General features: G+C 57.4%; 6 protein-coding genes and 2 pseudogenes across 8 annotated transcripts; all 8 read right to left on the minus strand.

Annotated features, from left to right (window-relative positions):
• Positions 1-638: 638 nt before the first annotated feature.
• LBRM_28_0430 lies at positions 639-1,979 on the minus strand (annotated as a pseudogene). The gene has a single exon. A coding segment is annotated over exon 1 (1,341 nt).
• A 279-nt stretch (positions 1,980-2,258) lies between these two features.
• Positions 2,259-3,707, minus strand: LBRM_28_0440 (annotated as a pseudogene). The gene is given in 2 exon segments: positions 2,259-3,560; positions 3,564-3,707. Coding segments are annotated over 2 exon segments (1,446 nt in total).
• Positions 3,708-4,391: 684 nt separating this feature from the next.
• LBRM_28_0450 (conserved hypothetical protein) lies at positions 4,392-6,761 on the minus strand (the record flags this gene model as incomplete). The annotated part of the gene is made up of 1 exon (XM_001566027.1): positions 4,392-6,761. One exon carries the CDS (start codon positions 6,759-6,761, stop codon positions 4,392-4,394), a length of 2,370 nt encoding a protein of 789 aa, XP_001566077.1.
• A 642-nt stretch (positions 6,762-7,403) lies between these two features.
• LBRM_28_0460 (putative ribonuclease II-like protein) lies at positions 7,404-10,193 on the minus strand (the record flags this gene model as incomplete). The annotated part of the gene is made up of 1 exon (XM_001566028.1): positions 7,404-10,193. One exon carries the CDS (start codon positions 10,191-10,193, stop codon positions 7,404-7,406), a length of 2,790 nt encoding a protein of 929 aa, XP_001566078.1.
• A 1,147-nt stretch (positions 10,194-11,340) lies between these two features.
• LBRM_28_0470 (conserved hypothetical protein) lies at positions 11,341-12,276 on the minus strand (the record flags this gene model as incomplete). Its single annotated transcript, XM_001566029.1, has 1 exon — positions 11,341-12,276. The coding sequence occupies one exon, from the start codon at positions 12,274-12,276 to the stop codon at positions 11,341-11,343; it is 936 nt and encodes a 311-aa protein (XP_001566079.1).
• Positions 12,277-13,570: 1,294 nt separating this feature from the next.
• On the minus strand, positions 13,571-15,958 carry LBRM_28_0480 (conserved hypothetical protein; the record flags this gene model as incomplete). The annotated part of the gene is made up of 1 exon (XM_001566030.1): positions 13,571-15,958. One exon carries the CDS (start codon positions 15,956-15,958, stop codon positions 13,571-13,573), a length of 2,388 nt encoding a protein of 795 aa, XP_001566080.1.
• A 1,608-nt stretch (positions 15,959-17,566) lies between these two features.
• Positions 17,567-19,414, minus strand: LBRM_28_0490 (carbonic anhydrase-like protein; the record flags this gene model as incomplete). The annotated part of the gene is made up of 1 exon (XM_001566031.1): positions 17,567-19,414. One exon carries the CDS (start codon positions 19,412-19,414, stop codon positions 17,567-17,569), a length of 1,848 nt encoding a protein of 615 aa, XP_001566081.1.
• A 1,649-nt stretch (positions 19,415-21,063) lies between these two features.
• On the minus strand, positions 21,064-21,726 carry LBRM_28_0500 (conserved hypothetical protein; the record flags this gene model as incomplete). The annotated part of the gene is made up of 1 exon (XM_001566032.1): positions 21,064-21,726. The coding sequence occupies one exon, from the start codon at positions 21,724-21,726 to the stop codon at positions 21,064-21,066; it is 663 nt and encodes a 220-aa protein (XP_001566082.1).
• Positions 21,727-22,764: the final 1,038 nt, after the last annotated feature.

A 22,764-nucleotide genomic window follows, 5' to 3' on the forward strand; every position in this document is an offset into this window, starting at 1 on the left:
ANNNNTGCCAGAAAGCCTGACTTCTCTTCCCCCTTTTCCTTTTGAGCGTCTTTTCCTTTTCTATGGTGCGTGATGTGGTAAGCAAAAACTCCTCACGTTGACTTCTGGCATATGAGGACGTGCATCGGTGGCAGCGAGGCGACACGCAAGAAGAGTGGAGTAGAAGGGAGGGAGAGGGGTAGAAGTGCAGTGAAGGTGCCGATGGCGATGGAGTGGTAAACATTCATTAATAGTAGGGTGCCCCAGCACCATGTCCAATGATGGTTCTACGCAGCAGCAGCAGCAGCAGGAGAGAGAGGAGAGCGAATTCGGCTCTTGTTACCATGCACCATGGTGTTTCACCGACTCAATGCCCATGTTGTTGTAAACCCCTTGTAGGAAAGTGTTTGCGTGATGCTTCGTCAGTCCATTGGCTGTCCTCCTCTATGTTGAGTCCAAGGTTTCCCACAAAGCCTGCTATGCATGCCCTACACACCACACACAAGATGACCTCCTGTCTCCCTTGCTGTGCGTCTGATCGTTTTTCTTTTCGTCTCTTCCGGACTTCCAGCCACCATAATCAGAAAAGAAACGGGGAGAGAAAGGGAGGGAGAAAAGGAGAGAGAGCCTCACAACGCCATCAGCAACAGCGCCCCGAGTCACGCATCCATCAATATCTTGTTGCTTCGCTCCTCGTAGTCGTTGAGCTCGTCCTCCAGCTTACTCTCGAGTGCATTGGAGTTGATGCTGGTCACCATGCGCGCCCGCATTGCTCCCCACACAACGTGGCGGGAACTCGTCAGGTCCACCGACGGCGCGTCTTTTATGTAGCTAAAGCGCTCTGCGACAGAGTTAGCGACATCACCGAGGTCCATGTTCAGCACGTCCGCATCGCCGCTTTCATATGGATAGGCCTGAATCGCACGCCACACCGTCTCCACCGTTTTGCCTTTCAGCCTCACCGACAGGGACCATCACTTCACAGGCGTAGCCCTCCACTACGAGCTGCTTCGCATAGGCCACGTCGTAGGCGGCGGCCAACGTCTTTGACGGCTGGCGAACATATTTATTAGAGGCGAGGCAGGTGGCTTTGCATTGCTGTAGTAGGGCCTTGCTCTCCTAACCTAGCGTGCTGCTACTTGCTGACACGCGATCGAGCGCAACGACGTTCTCCTTAGCACTGCGGTCTCCCAAGGCGCAACGGAGAGGTTCGCCACAGCGGTTCTCGCGGCAACGCCTCACCCCGACTTGCACCGCCGTGTTCCGCAGCACCGCCGTCATGGTTGGGGTGGCCTCTGTGTAGAGCTGCCGAACAAACAAAATGCGTACAATCGGAAAGGGCGCATGGTTAATATGCCCACCGGTCCCTTCAGCGGAGAGCGCGGTGCTGATCTGCTGTAGAGCGATGAGGGCCAACCTCGCCGAACGGTACTCGGTGATGCGGAGGTATCCCTCGTGGCGATCTCCTCCTGCAGACTCATCGTGGCAGCGCTGTCATAATCATCGACGAGGTGTCTGCAAGGCGTCTGGAGAAGGGGCCCGCCACAGGACTCGCTCCACTGAGGGATGTACAGAGGCGGCCACTCGGCGCGCGCCATGGAACGCCAGTGCACCGAGAGGCGGAAGCGCGTGTCGATCACCCAGAACTGATCAATCAAGGCATTCTCAGTTGCAGTGACATCGGCCGCTGTAAGCTACTGCTACCGGCCTGGGATGGTAGCGAGGGCTACGGTTACCTTCAGGAGGCGGCTACCGCTCATTGCCAACAGCACAGCGTCGCTACCCACACCGTCTTCTCGCTCCGCGTCATCGGAAAGCCGATGCGAGAGGAGTCGACAGGAACGAAAGTGGGGTCGTCCTTTCGCCGTGGACGCAGCGGTGCACGACTCTTAGCGTGGCCGGCAGGTCCTCGACAGCGGAGTTGCTGCACATCACCACCACCTCCGCCCGCCGGCGGAGGCCTACGAAGAACTTCAAGCTCTGTCCTGGATAGACGACCTTTACATTAACCGAGTCGGAGAGGTATACATGGACGACACGGTGCCACCAAAGGCCGCCCAGGCACACCACAACGCAGAGAGCACAACAAAGGAAAGAGGGCAAAACTATTCAGCCAGCCTACACAGAGATAGCGCACACGCTCTGCTGAGTATGTGTATCTGCCGTGGGCCGGTGTGGTGACCAGCGTTAGCTGAGGCAACGCCACCGTCTGGCCATAGTGCTTCCAGGTTTCTGGGGGTGATGCGACTTGTCCACGACAGAGCGCAACACAATGTCAATCAGTTGGGTAGAGCCGACATCGAACATGTCTGAGGAGGGAGGAAGGCAAGACACAACGCACAACAACACCGCGGGTCCCTAAGGCGCTCTGATGAAAGCACTTCAGAAAAGAAAAAGCAGAGAAGAGATGAGGAGGGGGCTGCAGAAGGGAACGCAGAAAAATGTAGGATGGGGCTGGCGTTGGTCCCGCGTACACAACCGCCTAGTGTGTCGACGTCCACGATACGTGTCACCACGGGACTGTGGCCGTTCGACTCGCTGCAGGCGTCTATTGCCAAGAAAAAGAATGATATGAAAAAGAAAGCCGCGATGTCCCGTGCGTTATCAGACAAGTGAAGGAAAGAGGCGAGGAGGTCAAGGTCGACAGAGGTGCAGAGAGCCTTGACAGCGACAATACGCGAGGGGGCGCCAGGTAGAGTAAGCACCACGGTGGTGTCTCTGGGAGAGTGAGGTTGCCTCGTCTTCTTGCCTCTCCCCCTTTTCTAGCGACAAAACTCCGCTAGAGCTCGTATGATTGGCGTGGCTCACACAAAAGGGGTGAGTAAAGGCGCGACGATGCGGCGAGCTGCTGACCCTTCGTCGGACGCCTTCTCCATTCGTACGCGTATCGCTTTTGGTGACCACGCGAATATCCCTGCCTTGAGGTCCCCCACACAGCAGACAGGCAGTGACGCTGTGACGCCACTCGCCATCTCCTCCGCGCAGTAGCTGTAGGTGACATGCATCTCCGTCAGTGCCGTATACAAGACAGAAAATACCCCGGCCAAAGGCTGTGCCTACCCGAGCTGTAGCTCATTCTTCCTTGCGTTACTCACGCCCTCCACTCCAACCTCAACGCGTCGAGCGTTTTTGTCCACTCTTTAGTGACAGTTTAGCCTACAGCTCAACCTCATGCCAGCGATGGGCTTGGTACCACCTGTGGTGGCGAGTAGCATCGACATGTCAGCGGCTCCGAAGCGCTTCCTGACGGTGGGGAGATCAACTCGAATCCGCCGTGTCACCTCGTCCTCGACATATGCACCTCACTGACAACCGACCTCAACTTCTGTGAAAGATGGTGGGCGGAACACCTCAGTCGCTTTCCCAGAAAGCGGCACACCTGTCGAGGAGTTCCGGGAAGAAGCTGAGGTCCTCCGCCATAGAAAAAGTAGCCAGCGCTCCCGAGTAGCTTGTTGCCGCCGCTGCGGATGATGAGGACTGACCTGTCCGAGGAGCTTGCGCTCGAAGTCTTTCGCGAGATTACAATAGAGAAACAGAACCGAGTGCATCACCATCATGTGGATGGTTGCCTTCCTCCGCTGTCATGTTACACCGCTCAGAGACACGGTCTTGTTTGCAAGAGTGTGTAAAGCACGTGCATGGTTGGAGGAAGAAGGGAGCATCTCACACAGCAATCCCCATAAAACGAATGCGGGCAAGTCAATGCATGACACTATGGGCTTCTGCATGCCTGCGAGACAACAGCGAAGGCGAATTTCTCTTTGCTCTCCCTTTCCTGCTGCTGTTCTCCTCACGCGTCGGAAATACAGCGAATCCGAGTGTTCGGCCCCGCCCTCCCACGCGGTGGTGCGCGGCTACGGGTCGGCCTGCTAAAGAGGAGGTAGTGAGGACCAATGAAAGAAGACGCGTTGGGTACGCCAGGGCGTCGTCTTGAAAGAGCGAGGGGGGGAGGAAAGAGAAGAAAGTTGGAAATGAGGCGGAATCGCAGACGTCATATTGGCGCTGCACTGCCATGGCCCCGGGCGGAAGTTTGCGTGTGAGGGGGGCTGCAAGGCGTCATGAGTCGAGAAATGGACTCTGGAGCACGCATGGCACTTGTGCCTACCTACCTCAGTGCATGCAATGGATACGCAGCAGCGCTGCACTGCGACGATGGGGAAAGGAAGGTGAAGTTGGGAGAAGAAATGAAGAAGCGCGCGAGTCTCCACATAGAGCAACCATCATCTAATATGAATGGAAGTGCCTCATCGCCTAATGTACATCGACCTTGGTGAAACCAGGAGAAGAAAGTAAGGAGGAATGGAGAGTGGGAGAGGAGGGAAAGGGGGAAGGCAGCCAAAACAGCGCAGCCACCCAAACTGCGACGGCACACGATCCATTTACTGTTCTCCCACGATGCACGAGACTTAACGCTAGCGGCGATCCAGCATACATGAGGCCAGGGCAGCGGCAAACGCACGCGCAAGCGGCACTGCCGCAGGCGCATTAGCCCCCACGACAGCGTCGACAAGGGTTGAGTGGCTGACGCGAACATGTGCCTCTGCGGCCGTCTGCTGCGTTGTGCAGTTCACGAGAAAGCTGCTGGGCAAACTCAAGTCAGAGAGGAGCCGCGATATGACGAGTGCGCGCGTCGACACGTCCGATGGCGGCGCCGCCTGGCGTGGCAGAAGGGCAAAAGAGACACAGACGTCCACGCGGCTACGCACCGCATTGGCGGTCGTCTCGACTCCTTCAAACAACCTGCTCTCCGCAGGCACGTCCTTCATTGCTGTGCGTACCGTAGACGTAGCGTACCAACTGATATTCAAGAGAGCCGCCACTTCAGCCCTCGCCTCCGCCTCCACGCGGTGCCGGGCATCGACCGCGAAGAGCAGCTGCGGAGACGCAAGGACCTCGAACAAGTTTTGCACCGCAGGCGAGTCCAGCGCCATCAAAGACGGTGCTCCACCACGTGGCGGTTGCACCGCTACCACCACGTGTGGCCACCCATTCGCGACTGTGGAGCTGACAGGGAGGTGGCCACCGCGCTTCCACTCCGCTGTGACGCGCAGCAGACACATACAGAAGTCCACTAAAGTGCATGCGCCGCTGGAGACGTTGGAAAGCGGATGCTGCGCGTCTGCACGGTTCCACACCGGTGCCGCGTACGGTCTCAACGGCACGCGGTGCTTCTCGGGGAGCCACAACTCCAAGTGCTCCACCTTGCCATACACGCCAACTGGTGTGCTGAGCTCATGGGATACGAAAGCCGCTCTTTGGACTGTGCCTCCTTGATTAGTGACGTCTACTACTGCACCTCCGGCGTCGAGAGCGACAGGGTCATCGACGGTACGCTCCGTGGGGAATGTGTGTGAGGGCTGTGCAAACGCCCTCTCCACCCATTCCATGCCGGCCTGTACCGGCACAACCAATGCCTGCAGCCGCACTGTCCACTGCTCTGGATGTGCCAGAGATGTTTCCAGGCAGCACCCGCTGTGCAGCCACTGCGCCACTGGTGTGGTGGGACTGCCAGACGACTCCGACTCCCTTTTGTCGACTTCCCTCAGCACAAGTGTGCACAGCCCCGCCTCCAACGCATCCAGCGAGTAGGCATTCACTTTGCTCGACACACGCAGACGTCGGCGCACGTCAAAGGCGACCTCATCCGTTAAGCAGGATAAATTGGCGATCATCGCGTCCACGTCTTTTCGGTCCTGCCGCACCGCCGGGGAGGCGCCAGGAAGCACGTCTGTGTGGGCAAGGGAGAGGTGGTGCGCGTGAAGCGCCCCGAGGTCGGCCGCCAGCGATGCCACATCACGCAAGTACCCCTCCCGCTCGTCCATGACACACAGCTTGTAGAAGTGCTGACCGACGCAGACGTTGATGTGGGTTGCATCTGCGCAGGAGACGACAGAGAGGGCGTCGTAGCGGCGAGGCAGGGCGGGTGGTTGACGCGTCCGCATTCTCTCTATGTTAGCGGTCACTGAGCTGACAGGTGCAGGACCCGTGGCAGCAACGCTAGCGTGTGTGACTCCTGGCTCAGACATGTCGCTACCCCCCCGCCCCGGTGGCGCCACCCAACCAAACGCTGTGTCCTTCTGCTCCAGGGATGGTTCGCTGAAGTTAATGTTATATACGGCACTGCCCAGGAGACAGGCAAACACATGCGACGGCACCCGCTCGTTCGCCTGTTGCTCCAGCGCTTCTGGCTGCTCGTTGCAGCGTCGCAGGTACGCTTCCAACAGCCGAGACAGGACCGTCGCCACTCGCAAGAAGGATTGGCACGGGTGTGCGCCTGACATAGAGAAGGCGCTTGCCGTGACTGCTGGAGCAGTCAGGAACATGACGTGATGAGGGTACTCCCGAGGAGACGCGCGGTAGGTCGCAATGTGGCCGAGCCACTCCTCGTACAGTGTATCTCGCACATCAGCGAGGCTGCAGGATATGGAAGGGCGAGCCTCAAGGGGACCTGCTATCGCCGGCAAATGAGCGTACATTGCCCGTTCCGCCTTCCACTCCTCGGAGACTGGCAGCACGTGGTCGGCGGAGCGATCGCGCAGCGGTGACTCGACCCGTGTCCACGCATCGTCGCACCTGTAGGCACCGTTTGGGCGTCCGTGGATTGCGTTGGCCGCGGCTGTGAAGATGGTCTGCCCATCGCGAAGGTGCATCGCGGCATCGTACGGCCACACGGTGTTGTGCGCAGCAGACACGAAGGGACTCTGAAGGTTCGTCGCGCCACTCGCACCTTCAGCGCCGAAGCGCTCCTTGAGACCGACCTTCTTTTTCGCAGTCGACGTCATTGCGACAGTACACCGCTCCTGAAAGCAACTGCCGATCAAATCACCGCGACTGCCTCTAATAAGGATGTGAGGGTACCGAACGCGCCTTTGCTTGCGTGAAAAAAAAAACGTCCAGCAGCGTATGGTCTCGCTCTACTGCTAGCGACTTTGGCGATGCTGCCGCTGCACGGGTCCTTGTCGAGTCACTATGAAAGGAAATTGTTGGTAGAGAAGGCGAGGGTGAGGGAAAGGTGCTACATGGGTAAGAAATGTCGCATCAAACACTCCACAGACGCACGCTCACACGACAGCTCTGCTGCCTCGGTCGAAGAGAGCGTATGTGTGTGTACGGCGTGCAGCAACGAAAGTTGAAATGAGCGATTGGGCAGAAACCGCTGCACTCGAGAGTGCGAGAAAAGTGGCCGTGAAATGTTGCGCTGAAAAAGGCTGGCACGCATGCGTCACCGTCTCCGTTGTTGTCTGCTCCCTCGCTCTATTGGTGTTGTTGTTATTACGTCTTCTTCTGGGTGAGCCGTCGCTTCTGTCAGTGTTATATAAACACTCACAGGGGTCTGCCATAGTGCAGCGCAGCTGTCGCTGAGCTCCCACACGCGCGGAGGGCAGCGTTGACCACCGCATTACTTCCGCACAGCAGAAGAACCTCTAAAGAGTCTCGACAAGAGAGGTGGGGACTTTGGGGCAGACGCAACGGGCCGCCTCCCGCTCCCACGGCGGCAACAGCTGCATATCCAAGGAAAGACGCCCCTGCTTTGTCGTTACCTCCAGTAGCACGACAAATTCGGTGAAGAGGTCAAACACCTCTATCACATCCTCGCCTGTCACAGGGTGTGGCGCCCAAGAGACCTGCGCTACCACTTTGGTCGGTGCGCCTGAAACGTGAGGCAGCGATTTTTTACCCTCTTCGGCGCCGCGGTGTGGCATGTCGCTCTTACCCCCCTTCTTGCGTGCATGAGCCTTTGTCTTGGCGTCTATTGTGCTCTCTGCAGCTGGTTTGGCGTCCGCGTCGCCAGTCCCAAGCAGCCTTTGATACCTGAACCGCTGATGAGTATCGTTGAAGCCCACCTCCACCTCTGAGGCGATCTCAGCACTGTAGAGTAGGAAGCTGCCCTCCGTCATCTTCACAATATTGGCGGTCGTGTAGAGGTGCTGTGGCAGAGTCGGCTCCTCCTTGGCCCTCTTCTGCAGTGCGAGCAGGTATAGGCACAGAGAGTACTCTAACGACATGTCACCGGCGGAGCGAGAGTTCAAGCGGCACTCGTTGGCGTGGGCGACGATGTTCTGCAGCTCCGAGTGAGGGTAGAAGAGCTCCCGCGTCTTGAGCGTGCTTACGTCCACAACGCGAGTGGGGTCAAAGATGTCATCCTCGGGCCTCCTCTCCACCGCCAGATGCGGCGCTCTCGGCATCGCCAATTGCGCTTCTTCGATGCGCTGCTCCAGCTCGAGGGCAACGAGCAGCTGGCGGTGCACCATCAAATCGCAGTAGCGGCGGATCGGTGACGTGAAGTGGGTGTACCACGGCGCCGCGACGGCAAAGTGGGAACGGATGTCCTTCTCAGTCGGATCGTTGGCGATGTATTCGGCGGCCATAAGGGAGTACTTGACCAACTCGCACACCGTATAAAAGTCTCCCTGGTGATCCTTCATCATGATGTCCAACATCCGCTGCAGCTCCTGGCCAGAGCTGCCACAGGTAGGCAGACCACGGCTCGACAGGGCCTCGCGGAGTAGGTCCATCTTCCGTGGGTTTGGTGGTTTGTGTCTGCGAAGCAGCGCCCCGTTCGGAATGAACTGCACAATCTTCTGTGCCACACGTTGATTCGCCAATAACATAAACTCCTCCACCAGCCAGTTCGCCTGAATCTGCTGATGCACGGAGAAGGAGACTGGGGGCGAGTTCACTTCGTTTTTTTCAAAATGAAACCCAAGGCGGATATTGCCGATAACCACCCGTCCGTCCCGCAGTGACTGCTCGCGAAGCTTGCTTGCGAGCTTGAAGAGGTTCTTGATGCTCTGCTTCACCTTGTTGCGAGCAGCCTCCTCGCTGATGCCGAGGTCAAACGCAGCTTGCGCCACATCGAGCTCCACCGGGTCGTTGTCGAGAATCTTCTGCGCCTGCTCGTACGCTAGTCGGCACCGACTGCGGATGACACTCTGCCCAAACCACTCGCATTTCTCCCCCGTCTCCGCCTCGGAGATGAGATGCCCGTCGCGGTCGAACTCGAAAAGTCCGGAGAAGGCAAACTTATCCTCGCCAGGGTTCAAGCTACAGTACTGCTCGCTCAGCCTCGACGGGAGCATCGGAATTACGCGGTCCACCAGGTAGGTTGAGTTGCTGCGCCGCTGCGCCTCCTCGTCGAGAGCCGTCCTGGGCAGCACAAAATACGATACATCAGCGATGTGCACGCCCACGTGATAGCCACCATCTTTTCGTGGTTTTATGCTGAGGGCGTCGTCCAAATCACGCGCTGTGGCGGGGTCAATCGTTAAGACGAACTCCGACTCGCGCAGGTCGCGGCGACCCATATCGGCCAGCTCCGCTGCCGAAGGGATCGTGAAATCCTTGGCCACGCATGCCTCGGCCTCCTCTGAAAAGGGTTCGTTCGGCACATTGCAGCTTGTGCAGATGGCGTGGTGTGCCACCGCCATGGTCGAGGCATCACCAAGGAAACTGTGCACTTTGCACAAGAGGACGTTTCCCATTCGCGGAGCCGTGTGCACGTCACCCTTCTCGCCTTGCTGCAGCGCTAAGGAAAAGAGGGACATGCCGATATTTGCATGATAGGGGGCCATGATGTCACACCCCTGCACCGCCAGTTGGGGATAGAGCTGATTGAAGGGGCGGAAGCGGTAGTAATAGCTCTCCCGCAGTCCCTGACCAGGCTGCACCTGGTTGTCTGCAATGCGCGCCACGTGAAGGCGCGGCAGATGGCGTTCCAGAATTCGAATGACGCGACCCAGCGGCCGTTTCTCTGATGGCCACTCGTACGAAGAAGGGGCGCCCATCTGCACAGCGAGGGAAACCTCAGCAGAGGCGTTCTGGAGTATCGCTGCTGTGGTCTCGGGAGCGATAAGCTGTGCAATGTGGCGACCATCCGGCAATGTGGACGGCATCGCCCGCAATCCGCTATCGGTCTTAGCATCGGAGGCGTTGTCGCCAAGGTCTGACGCTGTGCTGACTGCATTCGGTACGAGTTGCCACTGTGTAAGCGGCAGGAGCTCTACTGCCACCACATCAGAGTGCAGCGCAGGCCCACGCAGCTCGGCAGAGTTCAGCACCACATCGCACGGAAGGCGACTACTGCGCACAAACGAGAGATTGGTGGTGTAGTTGCGAAAGACGTTGACACGACCAATGACGACTGTGCCCTCTCTGACGGCCTTTTCGAGATCAGGGTCGCTGCCGAGCACATAAGAAGACTTAATGGGAGACATGCCTTCCCCTGACCGCCACTTCGTCTCCTCGATACTGTCGTTTTCCTTTTTCATTGTGTCGTTCGTCCCATGTAGGGCGAAGGACACCAAAGAGGAAGCGAGCGAGGGTGGGGGTACGTAGAAGCAGAACGGTAAGCAAGCGAGGAGAGCACAACACCATGTTGGGGTCTGCGCGGGTGTCCTCGTGGTGACACCCACCCACAGACACACACACACACACACGCAGATGAACGATACAGAGGTGGGGAGAACGTAATGGGTGTGCACGTGCTTGAAAGCGATCGCCAACGAGCTAGATAACGAAGGGATGAGAGGATGTTTTCGGTGTGAACAGCGCTCTTGTTGCCTGAGTATACATATCTGTCTGCGTGGGGACACGGTGGCTTGTCAGTCTCGTTGTGGTATACTGTACGTACGAGAGATTCGGGGCGGGAGAAATAGCCAAAGGGCAGAAAGTACTCTTCCCTGTATCTCTCAGCACAGGCAATGGTACGGAGCACAGTTGATGTGATTGGAAGGAGGGCCAATGGGGGAAAGGGAAGGGCGAAAGACGATTGCGCAGGAAACAGCACCGGAAAGACGAGAAAAGAACTGAAGGTGGGAATGCTTGTTGTTTCATGACAAGGATAGAGACGAAAGAGAGAGAGGAGATGCGTGGTCGTATGCGCTGAAAGAGAGCGAGCGAGGAGCAGGAAGGGAGTGGCGCCAAAAGGGCGAGTCGGACGATCGGCGTAAGTAGCAAAGCAACCGCTTCATCACTTGGGGGAGCGGGGGGGGGGGGGGAAGAAAGAGAAGCCACTGAAGTTATTCAGGCTGCAGTGACAAATCCACAACAAAAAAGCGCAGGGAAGGGCAGCCAGTTGTCAGTGCTACCGTACCTTTACGTTCACGACCGAAAGCAGCGGACGTTTCGTTGGTGTGTGTGTGTGTGTGTGTGCATGACTCTGCAATGTAAAAGAGGTGCCGAGGAAAACTGAACCACACAACTCTGCCGACGGCCCATTGGCAGGGAAACGACCGAAATGTCTAGCCACCACAACTTTCGAAACGGTGACTCAAGAAGACACCGTTGGGCGCATAGACGCAAAAGGGAAAAAAAACATGCGTGCCCAGCGACGCGCCCAGTCGAAGAGTCGATGCAGTCGCGTCACGGATCCTCAACATCCGACGATGACGAAGTGCCGTCATGAGCATTGAGGAAAGCTGCAAGCGAGAAACTGCTTGAGGATGGCTTTGGCTCCACAGCAGCAGCCGATACCGTGCCGCGTGCATCGCTTGTCGCGGCGCTGACTGCTCCAGGAGTTGTGGCCGAATTACCAAAGAGCAGAACGCTAGACGGACCCTTATCGGGAGTCGTCGACTTGCCAAGCGCGGAGATCTGTGTGGTCACTGCCGCATCGTCACGCAGCCAAGCCTGGCCGCGCAGACCCTTTTCGAGCACGTCCAGCACATGCGCGCGAAGGTGCGGCGCCATGCCGGTGCGCACACCACCGACTAAATCACGCTCGGTGTCGCATACGTGCAACGTGCCGCGGAGAGCGCGTACTCCGTCTGGCACCCGTTCCTTCTCTGTGACGCTCATCAGCAAGTCGAGCGTTTGCGGGGACGTGTCAAAGGTGGCCGGTACAACGTGATGGATTACATAACCTGCTGCAGGTGTCCACATGGCCTGCTCAGCCGCCAGTTGCGCCACGGAGGGAACAAAAGGTGCGTTGCTCCCCTTGGCTGCGTTGTGCCGGCCACCCAGCTCCACCTGCATCACGTATTCCAGTACCTGATGCACCATGCGTGCAGCCGCCTGCTCTGACAAGAGGTCAGCCTTCGCGCGCTGCTGCTGCGCCTGAGCGGAGGTGTTACAGCGGTCCAGCACAAGGGCTTCCTGCGCCGCCTGTATGTTCAGCCCCTCCACAGTGCCGCTACGGCGAGAGCGTTTTCTATTCGCATCGACACCGCTGGAGGACGCCACGGATGGCACCTCTTCGGCATCTGCAAAGCGCTTGTGACCCGACAGCAACGTCCGCACGTCAACCTTATCATCGTCTGCTGCGGTTTTGGTGCTGCGCAGGAAGTCGTTAAGATCCATGTGGTAGCGAGAAGCACATAGAGCACCGAGCGACGAGAAGGGGATACGGAGCTTCCACGCGCGAGGTGCTAGGAAGTCGCTGAGAAAGCTACCACTGGGGTGTTCCTGCGCTGCATCAACCTCTCAAAATGAAGTGAAAAAGGTAGGACCACAGCTGAAGTGTAGCGCACCGCCACCTCTTGGGTTTCCCTTGCGGCTATACCAACACTTGGAGGAAGTTCCCGCGCATTGGAGGTGATTTGTCCAGCATTAGCGCGAATCACCGTTCATGCGTCGGGAAAAAAAACAGGGCGGGGTAAGACAGGCGGTCGAGGTGCGGCATGTAACCGCACGCGTGAAGGAAGTCAAGGGCAGCGCCGCAAGAGGATGGGAAAGGCAAATGAGAGAGAGGGAAAAGGTGCCTGGCAGCAGACCAAAAAGAGGGCACGGGCGCGCCTGGGCCTTTAGCGGAAATGCGGGACGGTGGGGGGAGGGGGGGGGGGTTGCGAGCGAGCCACACGCAACACAAAAGTAAGCACCTCTTCCACCTTAGCATCGACTGACAGGCACGCCTCACCAGCTGCGGAATCCGAAGAGCGACAAGACGATTTTAGGTCATCAAGCGACAGCGAAGTCCATCAATAAATTATCATTTTGGGGGCACCGCTGTTGCTTAAGAGGGGGAGGGAAAGGCAGGGGGCGGTGGTTGTGATATGTGCACCCACAAACCCCGAAACAGGCGAGAGGTTGGCGAGGCGGTCGTTCGCTCACCTGTTGTCTAGGCATATTTATTCGTTGCAGTGGCGAAAGGCGGAAGAGGTGAAGGGGGAGGGAGTTATCAGAGCGGTAGGGCCCCCTCCACTGCCCCTCGTACGCCTTTAGAGCTTAAGCCTTAAAGGTAAAAAGAAACAAAACCGAGCGCCATGGAGAGTGGGAAAGGTCGTACAACAGGGCGGTTGAGGGGGAAAGAGACGAGAGAGGCGACGTGGCTGCTGACTGACACGAACGCCTGCGAGCACGAGTAAGGAGGCTGTTGCTCGTAGATTTGTGTTACCCACACTAACAAACAAACAAACAAACACGTACAAAAACGCAGCATCGAGCCCCGTTGAGCCAGCCTAGTCACCCACAGGCACACAGACACGCCTACGTTAAACGTCAACTCTGGCATGGCAACCGCATAACGAGGCAAAAAATATCACCCCAGCACACCTACACAAACATGAAGAGAGAGAGAGAGAGCAGCGAGAGTCGGCAGGAACGTCCGGTGCCGCTGGTTCCGCTTTTCTCCTCTCTTGCTCTCACGATCCCTACACTACGACTGACGTTGCAGGTACGTGGAGAGAATAGTGCTCATCAGTGGCACTGTGTAGGCCGGCTCACCAAGAACCTCAGCGAGCCACCGATCTGCCTGAGTCGTCTGCTGCGCCGTTGCCAAGGCCCTTTCTTGATTTACTGTCATCATCGCCTCCTGCGAGTCCTGGAAGGAGTTCATCTCCTTGAAAAAGGACTGCAGCTGAAGTCGAGCCGTCTTGTCGCCTTCTGGCCCGTTACCCACGCCGCTCGCGTCGTCGCTGGAGTTGACCCACTCATACACGGAGGACTGTGCCGCAGTCGTAACCTCAGTCGGTAGCTGCAAAATCTTGAAGCCTGTTGCGGCATCCACAGCAGCGAGACGCTGGCCGTTCGTGTGTAGTGGCACAATGTGGCGCAACGGGAAGCGAGAGGCGTTCCGGACACGACGTACCACCTCACCCAGCTGCGGTCCCTTGCCACTGCCGGTGGTGCAGCAGCAGAGCTCCACAAGGGATGTGTCCTGGAGGGCAGCTACCATCGTTGTGTCCGTGAAGGCGCTCAAGGCCGTGATGCACGAATCGCCCACGCTAAACACTGTCGGCTCATCTGCACACCTGTCCAGTGTCCAAAAAAAGATCTGCTGCTTCCCAGCTGCCACAACGTGCCGGCAGTCAGGAGACACAACAATCTGGCGCAGCGGCTGCGTCTCCGTGTACTGCGGCAAAAGTCGCAGCAGTGGCCAGCGCTCTCCAGGCTTGCAGTCCTGCACCGAGTATACGTGCAGGCAGTCATCCGCAACGAAGCAGAGCGAGCCGTCCGCAGACAGGGTCATGGCTTGCACCTGTTGGGAGGGAGTCGCCATTGTTGAGTGGTTGTGCCAGCCGCCCGACAGGGTGCCGTACGTGTCCTGCGTTGTGAAGGCAGTCTGTGCCCAGCACTTCATTGCCTCGCAGCTCAGCGTGAACACTCGTTGGCCTCGCTTCTCTACCGCCAGAGCCAGCACGGCAGAGCGATGTGGAGAGTACAGGGTTTGCGTCTCCACATGTTGCTTACGTGAGGCGTCATACTCCCAGAAGCGCAGCAGCGGGGGAAGCACTGTCGAGGAGAAGGACTCGTACGTCACGAGTGAGCGGCTATCATTCAGCAAGCCAACGAACTGAATTCCGTGGCGGGGCGGACTCGGGATTGTCTCCATCTGCGAAGAGACGTGCAGGGAGTAGATAGACTGCTGTGTGTACGGGTCGCACACACGCAGCACATCTGGCATCCCCGTCAGAATCACCGCCGGACTCCCTCCCCACTGTTCGACGAGGAGTCCGGTGCACACACCCTCAGCGGTCCACTCGATGCCCTCTGCAGACGTCGTCACGCGCATCTGCAGCAAGTCCGCAACGGCGAGGGTTGATGTGCCGCACGACAACAGCAGCTGCGACCCTGCACTGCTGAACGGCGTGATTCTCTGCAGCGTGCCCAGCTGCACCTTCACCTTCTTGTGACTGTAGGACACTAAATTCCAGATTAGCAGCACCGCCTCGCGGCCGCCTGTGTACACTGCGCTGCCGTCTAAAGCAAAGGCAAGCGCTGTCAGCGGCGTGTGATGCCAGTGGTCGGCGAAGCAGTGTGCCTCTTGTACCTCCACATAGATCAACAACTCACCCCGCCTCCCGCCAACGGCGACGGACGTGCCCGTTGGGCTGCAGGCAATGCTCTGGATCTGCACATTAACCGCGCGCGGCCGGAGAGACGGACAGGAAGGGCGGTGCGGCTGGTGGGTGGAGAGGCGATCCGTGAAGAGCGAGTAGAAAAACTCACGCGCGTGTGGGACGGCTACAACGACCAGACCAGTGAACTGCCCAACGGACAGATACCCAAACGACAAGGGCTCCTTGAAGACATGCACCACTACCGCCGATGGCACGCTTGTCGCCCCCGCCGCTGTGGCGGAAGCCAGCGCAGCTTCGTAGACACCGGCTTTCGTAAGCAGAACGGCGAATAGCTGTGCCTGCTGCACATGGAATTGGGCGACCATGACAACGGAATCGGTTGCAGCCGCCTCCACGTTCGCCGTCCCGCTCACTGACTCCAGTGGCTGCACCTCTAAGGCGTTCTCATGCTTTTGAGCTGAAGTGGGGGTGACGACTAAGGCCGGTGGGAGTCGAATGGAGCATGTGCGCACCAAGGATGGCGCACCACCCTCAATCACAAACTCGAACAGCGTAGCCTCCGCGTCGATAACGTACAGCGCCGCCTTGGTGCTAGAGATGACCTTAACATAGACGCCGCATACGCGGGACCCATTGAGCCGCTCCACACGGAACTTCCGCAGCGACTTGGGCGCATAAAACGCCACCGCAGTGTCCTCTCCCACACAGACCACCTGCGAACAGGCAGCGAAGCAGCTCTGCATCCTTGTAGCGTTCCTTTGTGTGTGTGTGTGCGCGCGCGGGGGCAGAAGAGGAAGAGGGGGAGAGCCGCTCCGATGGAAACCCGATGTGGCTACGTGTCGCAATGAAAAAGCGCTCGCGCGTGCTCCTTTGGGCAAGAAATGTGTGAGCGACAGAGAATTAACGGCGAGGCTGTACGAGCGCTGACAACCACCGCTACGGTCTCAGGAGAGAGCCAGAGAGGAGAAAAAAAGACAAGAGCACAACGACGAACACGAAGGAAACGAAGGTGAGAGGGAGAGGGGAGCACAGGAGATGCATATTTACTCGGCTCGGCAACGAGGGAAAAGAGCTACGTATTGTGGTTGACAGATAAAAGAGTGCGCACGGGAAGCAGTGTCACTAGTGCAGTGGTCAGGCACACAGAGCGAGACCCACAAACGTGCACATACACGCCATCCGTCCTCTGGGGTCCGCCACTGTGGAACATGTGGGGAGATGGGCACAGGGGAGAAGAGATGGAGGCCAGGCTCAACAGCGCACCATAAAGAAGCGGAGTCCTCTACTGACCAAAACGCGACGCACGCGCCCGCAAGTCCTGGACTTGGCCCTTTGGCACTCGATCCAGGGCAGGAGTCCGTTCAGCGGCACAGACACTTCAACAAAGCCGTGCGGCGGAGAGGTGGCAAGTGCCCCTCTCCCACCCATCCTGCCTCCCCGTTGGTGACCTCGTCATCCGGCCACCAGAAGTGCTACTCACATACGCTGCGGATACTCTTTTCTTCTTGCGTGTGGGTGTGTGGGCGTGGGTGTGTCTAACACCTCTACTACTGAACCCGGAGAGGGGGGGGCAGAGAGTCATCGCCCTGTCATACACACACGCACACACACACGCACACAAACTAACGGATGGTAAGCATATCAGAGAAAACGCAAAAGTAAAAAGGCGGGGCGAGGCGACAACACAACAGAGGACAACCGATGCTAGTCAACTGAAAGAAACGATAAAGTAAAGAAACGCACGCTGGATGCACAGCAGCTTGTGAGCGTAAATGCGTGCGTGTGTGCATCTGCCGTCCTCTGAGGAACGGAGAGAGACATAGGGAGGAGCTGCATGCGGGGTTTGTGAGCCAACTCACTCATTCGCACACGAGCAAATACACGCGCACGCAAGTGTATCAATACAGTCATAAATACGAGTAGCCCTGGACGACACACAACATTTGCATTTGTCCTGCTCCTCTCGCATTGGATCCTCCTGCGCCCCCGACCACAAGGATGAGAAAAATCCCCTTGTCACGCAATTTTATGGCGCTTTATCGACGGAAATGAAAGTAGAAGACGAGGGGGTGGGGGGGAGGGGTAGGAGAGGGTTGAATATGTTTGCCAGAAACAACAGTGCGATCGCTCGACCAAAAAAAACAACAACAACAAGCAAAGCACTTTTACTCCATTCCCTCAGAGGCCTCCGCAGTCGTTGTTGGGCCGTCGTCGCATTCTTTTTCGCTCTTGCAATCCTAAACCCCCACCCCCACCCGCGCGCCGCAGTGAATACTTTGGCTCTGTTCAGCGCGCCCAGTCTTCACGTCGAAGACATGTCAGTACACCGCAGCTCTTCTCTTGCTGTTCTTTTACGCCGAGCTCGCACGGGCTGGCCTCACGGGCACCGTACCGCCGTAGAACTCAAACCGGTTGTCAGGGTTAAGAGGTTGGAGCTCTGTGGGGTTGATCCCCACCACATATACCGGCCGCCTCCACCCGCGGTAGCACGTGCGGAAAAGAAAGATGAGTGCGATGATGCACAGCAGAGAGACCCCCACACGCACCGGGTTTGCCTTGGCGTAGGCTACAATGGCCTGAAAGGCGTTGATGCTGAAGGTCTTCAGAAAGACCCATGCCCTTGTCACGGGAGACTCAAGGAAATTCCCAAACCCCGAACCAATGTCGGCCGTGCTCGAGGAGTCACTAGCGTTCATCTCTCTCCCCGGGTCCGACGGACTATTCGTGGTGGTGGTGGTCGTCGTCGTTGACTGTGGCTTAGAGTCATTAGACAGGGCCTGCGCTGACGACTCAGAAGGGTGAGATGACTCAGCGGAGACGTTCACATTGGAGCTGGATGCGGAGACAGACGAGGAGGTGCTCGCCTGAGGCGCTGAGCTTGAGTTTGTAGTTGCCTCTGAGTTGTCTGAGCGACTTTCGTGGGCATCCGACTCAGAAATCGGCCCGGCCGCCTCCGTGTCGAGTTTCACTGCCGTTGGAGCCAATGGTCTGCTGTTGCGCCCTTCGGCGTCCAATACAAGTGGCGAAGACAGGCGAACAGTATGACTGCCTGACGCCGAGCCAGAGTCTGACGATAATGACACGAAAGGTTTGACAAGAAGCCCGTTGTTGTGCTCATAGAAGTCAGTGGCCGACCCTGCCGACATGCTCTCTGTCCGCACACGTGCGGAGAGATTCGCCGAGCCCTTCTTCTTGCGACTCCACGCATCTCCAAGCTTGCCTTTTCGCCTGCTGCCGCCCGGTGGAACGGATATGTCGTCGAAGCGATAAATGTGGCGACTATTGAGAGTCTGTGGTGGACGGGCGCTACCGAATCGGTGAAAGTCGTTCGGCAGCAGGGCATCCATCGCGTCGCGCAGCCTTCCAAGTGACACACGAGAGATAAAAATGGGCGACGTCATCACCACCCAGCGGACATTTTCGGTACAGGGCGGGTGCGTCTGGGAGCCGTCGTAGAGCAAGTAGCTCTCGCGCGCCGGAATTAGCGAGGTGAGGGCGAGATCCTCTTTCAGGAAGCAAGTCGTCATGGCGTGGCGCATCGGCAGTGAGCCGTCCACGAGAATGTGCCGCAGTGTGCGCACCGAGGTGCTGTTGGACGTGGTGGAGGCTTTTAGCATCACCGCCACCGTGAGTGTCTTTCGTGTCTTTTCCTTCTCATCATTTGTGGTGAAGGAAAGGTGCATTTCCGCATCGGGGCGCAACGTGCGGAACTGGTGCTCCGACATCACGTGAAAGTGCAGGCCGGTGAAGTGGTAGGTGCGCGAGCTGTTCAGCGGGTCGAGCACCGTGCACTCGCTCAAGCCGTCCGGCGAGCCTCCCAGTCGCTCAAAGCTCACCGTGTTTACGGCGCCCTCGTTTACGATTCGCATTTTTGTCACCTCACGTGGAAAAACGCACGTGGAGGAGAACTTCAGTCGCTGCAGTGGGGCGCTGGTGACCACCTCGTCGGGATTCACGTTCGTGAAGGAAATCGGACTCTGTCTGCTCCCCGTCAAGCACAGGCTCGGCCATTCGTTCAGGTTCGCGTAGTTCCAGGAGGCACCCGAGTCGTCGGGCCTGCCGAGCACCAACCTGGCTGTGCCGTAGTTGCCCTCGTAGCTCGAGTGCTGCTCGTCCAGCCCATTGACGATACCAGCGACGCTTAAGAACAGCACCAGCTGCACGAAGGCGAAGGCGGCACAAAGAAAATGAGTCCCCATGGTGCTGCGTGGAGAGGACGGTGCGTGTAGGGTGTGTGTGTGTGTGTGAGTGTGTGGGAGGCACTGCGTTGTCTGCCGGACTCCTCGTCACATAGGTGTCCTTTAGTGCGGTTTGCTCTAAAGAATATACGAAAGGAAACCAAAAATAGAGCGCGCGCGTGCAGCACCAGCCGCTGTGGGCCGTCAGTGCTTGGCAACCCGTCAAGAAACGACACTGAATAGCACCAAAACAGGAAGCGACGCGGTGTGTGCGGCTTCACGCGACACGTACGCACACGGGGAGAGTAGCCTGAACGGCGCCCATACGCTCGGAAAGCGAAAAGAGAGGGAAGCAACGGTGGTGCAAAGAAAGGAGCCTGAGGGAAGATGTACACAGACACGCATAGATGCGCCATGCACACTCTATTCGCACTTGGAGAGGGAGCGCGGTATCAAGTCACACAGGCGCGCACACGCACCAGCATGGATGACACCTCTAGAGATCAAACCTCGAGTGAAATGCACGCCTCATTGCGTTCACTTGGTTGGCTTGCCGAGTAAACTTCTTTCACCTGTGAGACGACACCCTCTTTTTCTTGTCACACGCATCACCCCGAGAGCTCCCACCACAGAACGCTATGCGGCAGGTAGAGAGAAGAGAGCAACCGAGACTGAAGAAGAGAGAGACAGGCAGTGTGGGACGCAGAAGCGTGCGGATGGGCAAGCAAGTAGGTGGGCCACCACGCCATAATACCCGAATGGGCCCGAGTGAAGAAGGTGTCCGTTGTATTGGTCCAGGAGGGTGACGGCCGTGGTCCCACAGAGTCGTCGCGGCTCGCCTAAGCCATTTGTGCCTGTACCTCTGACACGTAAAGAAGAAGAGAATGGCCCCCAGCATTTGCCAGTAGTTGAAGGGGAGGAAATGCATAGAGAGCGCAGAAGCTGTGCGCGGATAGTGTTCCTCGAGTCTGTCTGTCCTACGTAGGCTCTCTCCTCCCGCCTTTTTACGTGTCCCTGTTGATGTGCCCTCCGCCGCCGCCACGGCCGTCGTCGTCATCATCAGCCCTGCATCACCTCCGTTGTGGCGGTCGTTGGTGCAACACCTGCAGAGGACTCATGTAGCCAAGCCACTGAAGAAGCCTGGCGCCAGCCACACAGAGGGAGAAAATGGAGGGTGACATGTACGCGAGAAGTGTGTGCTAGCAGAGCTGCCAACAGATGTGCACGTCCCACAAATGCCCCTCCCTCTCCTTTGCTTTTCCGCACCGTTTTCCCATAGAAAGTCCTCTACGAGGCCTCTCTCGAGTCAAGCCTCCGCCTCCTCCCACCCGCTCACCTCTGTTGCCTTAAAGAGAAGGGCCCCCCCCCCTTGCAGAAATAGACATCCGCACAGGGACTCGCAAACCACCAAACACAGAGGGTCCCAGCAAGACACGCTCGCAACAAAGACTGAGGAGAGGCGGGACGAAGAACGAAAAAAAAAAACCGCTAACGGCACCGCGGGGAACGAATGAGAAAATAGAACAGCAACACACACACACACACACACACTCACCATCAACAGTAAAAAAAGGAGCGGCGCAACAACAACGCAATGAGCACCTTTGTCTGCCTGCTGACTCGCACACGCACACAGGAGAACACAATAACGAGAGCCACAGCAGGCACAATCACGCGGTTGCAGATGTCGAGTCCGTACCTCCGTAACACTTTGCAGCGCTCCCCGTCTTGCGAGACTCCAAAAACTGCTGTCGGGCGAGATTTCCGCGAGAAGCAAGCAGGCGGGTCGACGACGAGGTACCAGAGCTTGGACCCTCTGGGTGTGGACTCGGAGTAGACACCGAGGGCAACACAGCGGCCTTGCCGTGCATCTCCTCGGCATCGTCCCCCTTCGCAGCGGAATAAGCGGAGTCTTTCTGGCTGTGTAGGCAACAGTTGAGCAGGATCACTGTCATCAATGTGATGGCGGCGAAAAGTAGAATCCAGGCAAACAAGTGAACTAGCGATAGCTTCGATATTTCCTCCGAGAGCGACGTGGTGGTCATCGCCTTAAGGTTATCGGTGAGTGGGGCGGCTGTTGTTGTCTGTGAGATGTTGAGACTATCCCCCATGACACCAACGATACTTGACGACGCCTCGGTGGGCTTCATCTTAGTCGCGGCAGACACGAGCTGACTAGAGGTATTCTGCAGGGTAGCGTTGACAGCGTCTATAGTGGTGTTTAGGACAACCCCTATCGCTTTAGACATGTTCTTGGAGTAAACAATTTGGGGCTTGAAAGAAGGCGTCGGCTGCCGCAGAGGCGGTGACGTGTTAACGATCGGCTTGCACATTACGACCAGGGAAGCTAGAGAGAGAGAGAGAGAGATGGGCAGAGAGAGGGCGATCGGAAAGGTGAGAAGGTGAATGAAGGGGAGGAGGGTAGTGTAGAAGCCTGAGACAGCGGGGTCTGGTGATGTCCTCGAAAGAAACAAATATGCATACGGGCGTACTTCAGAGGTAAGCGGGAGTGAGTGAGTGACATGAACAGACACAACAGGGATCGGAGAACGAGATAATCAGCAAAGGCAGGGGGGGGGGTAAAGAAAAGGCACAGGAGAAGTTGATGTGGAATGTGAAGGGTGGCAAAATTTGAGTGAGAACGGTGAGGAGCGCGTGGGTTGGAAGAGGAACAACACACAGGCGAAAAGGGGGGATAGGGTGGCGTTAGGGGATACGAGGAGAAAAGAGAGAGAGGGGCCCAAAGGCGAGCATCTTCTGCCGCTCACGGAAACTGGTCATACTCCCCTCACCAGTCAGCCCCCTTCCTCTCTCTCTCTCTCTCTCTCTCTCTCCCTGTCAGCTTATACGGCAGCCTTGCACCGTAGTTCTGCGTATCATCAAGTGTAATGAGTTGAAGGTATCTCTCTTCTTGTGTGGTCACTCTCTTTTTTCCCTCTCTCTCGGCATCTCATTGCTGCCGCTGCACTGATCTGCCTTTCCTCATGCAGTGGGCAAACGTGCGGTGTCCTTCTTTTTTGCCATTCACACGTGCGTGTGTGATGTCTTTCCCATTAGTTGTCTCAGTGCCCGCACGGAAGCGATGGAGGTGCATCAAGGGAGCTCCTCTTGATGAAAGAAATACCGCAAACATGGCCAGAACCTATAGAGGCCCACGCACACATGCACCTGGTCCGCGTGTTCGTGTGCGGCAAGCGGTGCATGTGTGCATACATGGCGTGCTTCAGAGAAAAAGAGAAAGGAAGAGGACGTGCGTAGCAAGGTCAACTGACAGAGGAGAGAGCAGAGAAAAGGGGTGGAGACAACGCACAAATCGATTCTGAAAGACACACAGAGTAAGAAAAAATAAAGTGAGCGCACTAGAAGAGAGA

Source organism: Leishmania braziliensis, chromosome 28 (genome assembly GCF_000002845.2).
Source record: "Leishmania braziliensis MHOM/BR/75/M2904 complete genome, chromosome 28".
NCBI lineage: Eukaryota > Euglenozoa > Kinetoplastea > Trypanosomatida > Trypanosomatidae > Leishmania > Leishmania braziliensis.